We start from the raw sequence: 9,076 nt of genomic DNA, 5'->3' as shown, positions 1-9,076 counted from the left end.
TGAGTTCTGAAGAACTACTGGTCTTCCTGTGTCACTCACCTTACCTAATTTTATTTAACAAATATTCACTATGGTGTAATAAATAAGTCATGATGGAGTTATTAGGCTCAGTGGAATCTTTGTTATCTCAGATTATCTCACCCAGAAATCTGAAGTGGTTTGGGGGGGGGGGGGGGTAACAGCAATGTTGATTTCCACAGCTATTTATTATTATCCAGTCTCTTTAATATTTGCCACCAAACATCACACGTGTGGCACTGTCCATACTGAGTTTCAAAATCATCACAGAAAAGAAAGTTCAAATGTAGTAAATACCATAGTCTTTAACAGGCATTTAAAGAGATAAGCCATCACAGCCCATCCTGTAACAAAAAGATAATTTCTCAGGGGGCCTAGGCTGTCCAGGGTTGCACCTGCCTTAGAAGTCAAGAAGAACTGGTTTTCTGGAGTCAGTTTTCCAGTCACTTTAACTTTAGCCTGGGGACCATTTCCAAGTGGTCGAGCTATAGATCTTGGGACGCCATTCCTTACATTCCATGAATTCATGAGAACGTGGGTTTCATAGCCCCTGACTCTGCTCAGCGTCTCTCAGATCAAGGCAATGCTGCCGAGAACCACCAGTTACAGAACGTTTGGGTTTTCTTTCTCTCCTTCCTTCCTTGCCCCAAATCCACACGTCATTTCTGAGAAAGGCTAACAGCTTCTCCTGATCTGTAGGTAGCGAAAGTCCAGAGTCCACCTGCTGCAAAGGCCCTATCCCTGAACTTGACATCTTCTCCCCTGTCCTCCCCTCTCCTCGCAGTCCAGCCAAAGGACGCCTTCTGCTTCTTCTTTGGTAAAAAGCCTCAGAGAAGGGCATTTGAGCACCTACTCAGGCCAGAAAGACCACTGACTCTGGGCACCAAGTGCCTCTGAGGTGAAACTGGCATCTAGACTTTTCCAGATAGGCAGCTATCCTTCCCGTTCTCCCCCAAAAGGTCTGGGCTTTCTTACAGGCTGACACACCTCTGCTGACTCGACACGTTATCAAACGCGCTTTGCCACCAGGGAAGTCTGGAAGGGTTAATACTGTGCACTCTGGGGCAACTGTCTCCAGAATTAATCTTTTCTTTTCTCCCTGCCCCTAGACACATCCTCCTCCGAAGGCCTAGTGAGCAGTGGCCCTCCCAGAGCAAGGTCTGTGTCCCAGAGTCCCCTACGACAGAGCAGTGCTTGGGGAAGCGGGATTAGGTTTCCAATGATGGTCCTCACTCCAGCCCCTAGGATGTTTGAGAAACAAAAATAAGCTTTGCAAGTTGCCTAAGTTCTGCAGCATCAGCAGGCCCCTGCGGGGTCCAATCAAGAAGTGCCTTCGGAAGAGAGCCTGACTCCTTCTTTCAGCCGCGCTGATTGGCTGTGGGAATGGGCGGGGCTACTGCCTCTGCCCGGCTTCCCATAGGTGAATGGAAGTGAAGGTGGGCCTCCAGCAAGATTTTGTCCCGTGACAACTTGGAATGTCTGGGGACTTTTTTTTTTTTCCTGCTCCAGAGGCCCTGGGCTCAAGGCAAATCATAAGTGGGAAATCAATTTGAAGGAAAGACATTTGAACCCAGTTAAGGTGCCAGGTCCCAGGAAAGAAGCCCAGCCCCATCTGAAGTCTGCTTCCTCTGCTGACAAACTTGGGGGGGCCCTGATTTAAGGAAAGGGGGTACTAGGTTTTGTTTTGTTTTTTTAAGGGAAGAAGGGGTCCAGTGAAGGAGCACAGGTAGGAAGTGAAACTGGCACTGCCCAAAAGAGGCCACAGAGGAGGACAATGATGGAGGGCACGGTGCCCTCTTGGTATCTTTAAGCCTTTCAATGACTTCTTCAAGGCCAATCAGCTACCGAAGAGGTGGAATTTTGATTGATTAAGGGGCCCTTTGCTGGCCCTAGAATGAAGTTACTCTATTACTAACTCAGCAAAGAGGGAGCCCACTATGCCTCGGGTGACCATCCCTTCCCTGTTCCTTTTGGCTGGGCATGAAACCATGCTCGCCAATCCCACCTAAAACAGGAGCGAGGAGCCCAGCCTCGGTGCCAGCAGGGGCTGTAACTGCCTCCTGTTCTGCCCCACGACGACACAGGACTCTGGGAAGCCGAGAGGTGGAAGACGTCTTCTGGACCACGCGCACCTGGAGGAGCGAAGGCATTTATCTGGCCGGCCCGGCGGGCTCCGAGGGAGCGAGCACAGGTCCGGGATGGGTCTGCTGAAGGGCCTGCTCGGGGCGAGGAAACTGCTGCTGTCCATCCTGGTGCCGCTGCTGCTGCTGCCCCTGCCCATGCTCCACCCCAGCAGCGTGAGTACGGCGGTCCACGGGCTCAGGCGGGGGTCAGGCAGGGGAGGGGGTGGAGGGAAGGGGGCTTAGGCAGCTCCTCGAGGTGTTTTGTTGATGGTTTGAAGAAATGGGAGTGTTTTCCTGGAGGAGGCTGGAATACTTTCTTCCTAAGAACTGCCATGGCCGGCCCCCTATCTCATTCCCAGTCCCCCTTCCCCCGAGTGAGGTTAGAGGAGGGGCAGCTGAAGGGGCTGATGTGTCACAAGTCAGTGGCCTTCCCCACTCGGGCGGGCCCATGTGCTGATACGGACACCTCGCCCAGTGGCTGTCAGGACTCGCATGGGACCATCTGTAGGGGAGAGCAGCTAGGATGCAGGAAGGCCTCCCCTGGATGACACGGAGGAGGGGGTGGGGAGGGAGAGCAGAGCCGGCTGGGGGGGTGAGGGGGGAAAGGGGGGCTTTTGGTGGCGGGTCTCCGGCTCTGGTAACCAGGGTTTGTCATTTCATCTCCAAAGTTCCCTTTGAACTTTGAATTGAAAGCAGAGCTCAGCATCTTGCCCTGGTCCCCGGCCACCCCCTTTCATTGTTTGTAACCTCTGTGTTTTCTTCTCTGTGTTCCTGAAGGAGAAATATCAAATGACATGATAAAAAAGAAACAAGAGCCCCCAACTCTAGACAATGACCTAGTTTTTGACCGTTTGTGGGAGCAGAGAAACCACAGCTTTGGCTCTGCACTTGGCTTGCTTCTCAGACCACTGCTTGACTCCCTTCCCTTCCTTGCCCTTTCCTCCTACCCCCTCCTCTCCCTCTTCCTCTTCCCCTCTTCTCTTCCTCCTCCTCCCCTCCTGGCTTTACCCCCCCCCCCCCCATACCAATACCCCTGAGACTTTAGGGAAAATAAGCCGAGAGGTTAATCGTGTCTGTGGGAGGGAAGCGCACCCTCCACGCAGCTTCCTGAGTCACTTGGTAACCAAGATTAAGCCATGAAGTTCAATAAAGGGGATTAAGATGTTTCTTCTTAATAACAAACTGGCTCAAATCTTTAGTGGAATAAGGGCCCCAGAGTGCCGGGGAGACGCTGATTGAAACGGGGCTGGGATCAGCACGCGGCGATGACTGCTGACAGCTCTCCGGGCCTGTCCGCCAGTCACTTCTCGGCTCTGTCCAAGCGAGCTGATGTTCCCTTTCTTTTACATTTGTTTGTTTACTCAACATCAAATGGGTTTAAGGGGATATTAACCAGAGACTCATTGCCCTCTTCTCCCCACAGCAGCACCCCCTGAGTCCCCTGAAGCCAGCCCCGTCCTTGGGGAACTCACTGTAGGATGCAGTGCTCCCCACATTTCATCCTGACACCCTGTCTTTGAGCTTCTTAGTTACCAATGACTAGTAAGACGTATCCACAAAAAGAAAAATAATAAATTATTGAAGTAGGCAAAATAAGCTATACATTTGAGGGGGAACAGGGTAGTGTGGGGAGAGACGGAAGGACAGATGAGCTCTGCTCTGTGTGGGTCTAGAAATAATTTTTGCAGAGATGTTTTTAAAAGCTGGACTTAGACTAATAGACGTGCCCTTTCTTGACTTGCCCCTTTTTTCAGATTGAGTTTCTCCTTTGGTTGGGACAGGGTTCTCAACAGCCACACTAATGACATTGGGGGGGGGGGGGGGAGCTGTCCTGTGCATTGTAGGGTGATTAGCAGCATCCAATTAGTTGCCAATCACACACACTGCCCGCCCCCCACTATGACATCCAATAGTGCTTCCAGATACTACCAAATATCCCCTGGGAGGCAACATCGCCCCCAGTTAAGGACCAGTGCCTTAAGAAAATAGAAATACGCTACCTCTGAGCTTCCCAGCCAGTTCACCTGGTTAGAGGAGGGCAGATGTGTCAACCCCATCGCCCTCGGGACAGCTAGATGGAGCCTGGTGGCTGATGCCTTGAGAGCTGGATGCAGCCTGCTGGCCACCACCCCAGCGTGGCCTGCAAAGATGACTTCTCTGTGTGTCACAGTGTCAAGGGCCCTGCTCCTCTTCCTCTAGGATGACGGAAAAGCACCTTGAGGTCACCATCCTTCCTACCTTGCACCCAATTTTTAGATTCTGATATTTAGTCCTTAAGATTCCTAAATGGACTTGTTTGCTCGGGGCTGGAGCCAAGAGAAGTGGCCTGGATAGCAGCCACTCGCCTGTGGTTCTGATGGTTCTTCAAAGTGACAAGCTACATTTTAGGAAGGGTTAGAATGACCTTCTCCCTTTTCCTGTCCAGCTCTCTAAAACCAGAGCCCAGACTCAGTTTACCATGTTACAGAAGAGGAGGGTACAAGACAGGGGTTCCATAACTAAGCCCCGCTTTGGCGGGGTGGGGTGGGGAGATAAATGTTGCACCCAACTCCCAAGGTAGATTTCAAAAAGGCTTCCCCATCACTATGACAGCAAATACATAGACCACAAGCCCCTTCCAGTGAGGTTTGGATGGGATGTCACTGGGGTGGTAGATATCACTGCATGAAAAAGGAGCAAAGACAACCATGAGGGGGGTAGCAGAATCAGGAAACGTCTGATAGGGGGAATGCCACTTTGAACTCTCCCCCTTCTTTGTAGACATGAGCATAAAACCCCACAAATGACAACACTTTCTCTTAAAGACACAGCCTGAATACTTGCCATGCCCTACACACCCGCCGGCCAGTGGCAGCGATAAGGGGCCTGGAATTCTTAGAACGTTTTCTCTGGTAGATAACAGAGAGCTGTCGGCCAACAAAGGGGCCCAATTCAGTTCAGCCAACATTGAGCCACCTACCATTTACAGGCCAGATGTGGGGACACCGGACCTCTGTAGTCAAACTTCACAGGGTATTTTGGGGTGACTGAATATAAGCTTACTATTGAATTCTGAGGAGGTTGAGAAGGGGCAAAAGGAAGTCTATGTATTAAATTCCACGGGTGGACGGAGTGAGGAATATATGGATAAGCCCTCTGAAGGTGGTCTCTTGGTTTTTCGTCTGCTCTAAGGAAAGTCCAGGTGACAGTGATGGTCCTTTATCCTGTTCTTTTTAAATATTGATTTTAGAGAGAGGAAAGGAGAGAGGTAGAAATATCGATGAGAATCATCGATCGGCTGCCTCCTGCCTCCTGGGGATCAAACCTGCAACCTGGGCATGTGCCCTGACCTGGAATGGAACCACGACCTCCTGGTTCATAGGTCGGTGCTCAACCACTGAACCACACCAGCCAGGCTTACCTGTTCTTAATACTGCTGGGTGAAGGTGGCTTGGTGACTCCCTCCAGTAACCTATTCTAATTCTTAACAAACAGTTACAATCAAAAAGTTTACCTCGGCTTACTCCAATTCTCCTAATTCAAAGCAAAATGGTGCCTGGTAACAAGGAAAGTTTCTGTCTCTCATTTTCAGTCTGTCTCCCCTTCTCCCCTCGCTGAACTTGTGGCCCTGAAACGACCAGGACAAGACTGAAGGTTCTCAGGAAGGAATAAGCATTTCTCAGTGAGGGATGGTCTGTCCCCTTTATCTTCAACTGGAGTTAAGAGCTGCCATGTGGTCTCCTTCCCAGGCAAAGGTTGGGAATAAGTGGCCTTCAGTGAGCTAAAGGGCTTTGATCTCCCTTGGGTAGTTTTATATCTACAACAAAGGAGGTATTTCTCCAAATTGCATTCTTTTCCAAATGGAGCCTTTTTATTTTTCCACTAGTGATTCTGTTGTCTTATCAGCCCTTCCAAAAAATTTTAACTTCTCTGTGATCTTTTGGCCCCGGAGGAATTCTCAGTGGGAGCTACAGTCAACAATTGTTGGGGTTAGTGCCCATTTCCCAAGCCCCAACCCCACAATCCTTGCATATTAGGAGGGAGCAAGGGCCATCCAGCCAAGGGGGGTTCATCACTCCTGGCGACCTTCACTGATCACGGCGACCTTTTGAAACTTTTATGCAAGAGTGTGAGACACTTGTTCTGAACCCAAAGGAGAAATAAACAGAACAAGATTGTCAGGTTCCTTGATCACCAGCCAGCTTCAGGGCAGGTCAGACCTGAGCCCAGATGGTTTAGAACGATGTATAATTTGAGGAACCCACGGTCAGCTTGGATCTTTTACACAGTGCCTCCCCCGCCCCCCACCCCGCCCCGAGTCCATTGTTAAGACCCTTGGACAGTGACCTCTCCCAACAGCAAGACAATGATCATTAACCATTTCAGGAAGCCAGCATTACTGGAGGCCAAAATGAAGGAGAGTAATTTCTTTTTACAAGAATGTTGCATTAATTAATTCTTTGCAAGCAGCAAAGTGAGTGGGCTGGGGAAACTGGTACATTTCCAGGCCTTCCCTGCCAGGTCCTAGCACTCTTTATTTCCTTTATCAAAAGAATGCTTACTCCTGCGTCCAGCAGGTGGAATGGAGTCCCAGAGCAATGAGAACCAGACACTTCAGACACTGATTCCCCTTCTCTCCCCAAGGAACACTTGGCAATGTCTAGAGCAGGGGTGGGCAAACTTTTTGACTCGAGGGCCGCAATGGGTTCTTAAACTGGACCGGAGGGCCGGAACAAAAGCATGGATGGAGTGTTTGTGTGAACTAATATAAATTCAAAGTAAACATCATTACATAAAAGGGTACGGTCTTTTTTTTTTTTTTTTTAGTTTTGTTCATTTCAAACGGGCCGGATTCCGCCCGAGGGCCGTAGTTTGCCCACGGCTGGTCTAGAGACTTTTGGGGGAGGTGCTACTGACACCTAGTGGGTGGAGGCCAAGGATCCTGCTAAACATCTTACCATGCACAGGACAGCCCCCAGGGCAAGGAATTAGCTGGCCCCAGATGGGACAGTGTCGGAGCTCTCTTGTGAACCCATCACACAGATTGATCCCTACTTTCAGCTACCCCAAGAACCTCTAGTGTCCGATCAACTTGACATCAAAATATCCTTCTGGGAGCTCCACCTTTACATACATGACCTCAGCTCTGAACACTGCAGTTGGTTTTGGCCCTGACCCCACAGTTTCAGGAACCAGCAGAGCTACAATGTCCTAACAGCCTGATAGCCACCCTGTTGGAGGCCAATGCAAACCACATGGCAGGTGTCTGTTCACCTGAGGAGCAGCAATTACTTCACACACCAATGTACGGGTCCCACACGTTTCCACCACACTCCTCTGCCAGGGCTGTCCCCCAGCACCCACGTCTGAGTCTGGATGCCTGCTGCCTCTGCCCTGGGTCTCCTCTGGATTCTCAGTGCCAGGGGCTGTCCCTGTGACTGACCACCCACTTTCTTCCCCTTCCAGGAGGCTTCATGTGCGTACGTGCTGATCGTGACCGCTGTGTACTGGGTGTCTGAGGCCGTGCCTCTCGGAGCTGCAGCCCTGGTGCCTGCCTTCCTCTACCCATTCTTTGGAGTCCTCCGATCCAGCGAGGTTAGTCCCCTTTCGGCCCAGCCCCCAGCTTGGGTCAATGCCAGGGTGGTGAAAGAGGGTTCAAGGTGAAGGAAGATACACAAAGCACTTAAGGTAATGGTTTTTTCATCCTCTAGAACAACCCCTTAGCACTAAACCTTTGCACATGCTGTTCTGGACCCTGAGTTCCTCTCCCTCCACCAGTGACCTTCATCAAACTGCCCATTTCAGTAGTTTGGGAGGGAATGTGACTTTGCGAGAAGGAAAAGAAGATTGGCAGCGAAGGGTTAGGTGTTATTATGCTGGGGCTGCAGTCAGACAACATTGGCAGTCAGAGGGCAAGTTTTATTATTTGAAGTGAAAAAGCCTATGCTATCTGTACGACCAAGTGGCTGTGGCGACATTTAGCAACTGGGCTACAGAGAGCAGTGTAGGCCAAATATAGTCTGTCTAATTGGACATCAAACTCAGATTAGAAGACAAATGACAATAAGAGAGAGGAAATGGGTTAGAGCTCTTTGTGAGTCAGTTAACTCTGAGCCACAGCCTCCGGCACACCCCTGCACCTAGCTCATCAGCAGGAGCTTCCTGTTCCAGAAAACTCGTCTACTTGTCACTCCCCAAACCCACTGTGTGCTTGCCCAGCCCCTTGCCATGACTCAGACCACTCTTCCTCCCTGAAAAGTTCTCTCCGATTCCTTTAACCTTTAAAATCCTACCCAGTTACCCTCTTTGGTGAAGCCCCTCCAAAGACTTTGGCTAAAAGTGTTCTCTTCCCTTGGAGCCTATCTGACGTCTTTAGCCTTTAAATGGTGCGTGAGATACACCAACTTTCTGCAGACTTGTCCTCTCTCCACCAAGATTCCCGCCTTCTAGGATGTATGATGTCTATGGTGTGTGGGCCCTCAGTTAATGTTTCTTGATTGCAATGTTTCCTGATGGTGTTTCAATAGTGTACTCTCCATATGAAGGCAGGCATGTGGGTAATAGGATAGGTATGATGCTGGGACTGTGGCTTTGGCCCTCATGTTACTCACTCAACATTCGGAAAAGTATTTTCTGAGTTTTGTATCTACCATGTGCGAGATAGGATATTGAGGGTACCCTGAGGGTGACAAAGATGAAACACATAATTTCTGCTCTCTTCAATCTCACAGAATCTTCCCACTGTCAGCTCAATGTGTGCCTAGAAGTGGCTCATTTTAAAAAATATATATTTTATTGATTTTTTACAGAGAGGAATAGAGAGTTGGAAACACCAATGAGAGAGAAACATCAACCAGCTGCCTCCTGCACACCCCGTACTGGGGATGTGCCTGCAACCAAGGTACATGCCCTTGACCGGAATCGAACCTGGGACCCTTCAGTCCGCAGGCCTACGC

At 50.1% G+C, this 9,076-nt stretch overlaps 1 protein-coding gene across 1 annotated transcript in view; it reads left to right on the top strand.

Annotated features, from left to right (window-relative positions):
- The first annotated feature begins 1,511 nt into the window (after nucleotides 1-1,511).
- The window catches only part of SLC13A4 (solute carrier family 13 member 4), a 38,651-nt gene continuing 31,086 nt past the window's right edge, over nucleotides 1,512-9,076 (top strand). The window contains exons 1-2 of the mRNA XM_070423965.1: nucleotides 1,512-2,315; nucleotides 7,587-7,715. Coding sequence (XP_070280066.1) covers nucleotides 2,217-2,315; nucleotides 7,587-7,715 — 228 coding nt within the window. The 5' untranslated portion in view covers nucleotides 1,512-2,216. The remainder of the gene's footprint in view (nucleotides 2,316-7,586; nucleotides 7,716-9,076) is intronic.

This window comes from Myotis yumanensis, unplaced genomic scaffold, assembly GCF_028538775.1.
Source record: "Myotis yumanensis isolate MYYU_CA2020_CCGP unplaced genomic scaffold, mMyoYum1.0.hap1 SCAF_9, whole genome shotgun sequence".
Taxonomy (NCBI): Eukaryota; Metazoa; Chordata; class Mammalia; order Chiroptera; family Vespertilionidae; genus Myotis; species Myotis yumanensis.
The sequence above is the reverse complement of the archived record's forward strand: the minus strand, read 5'-3'. Positions and strand labels throughout refer to the sequence as shown.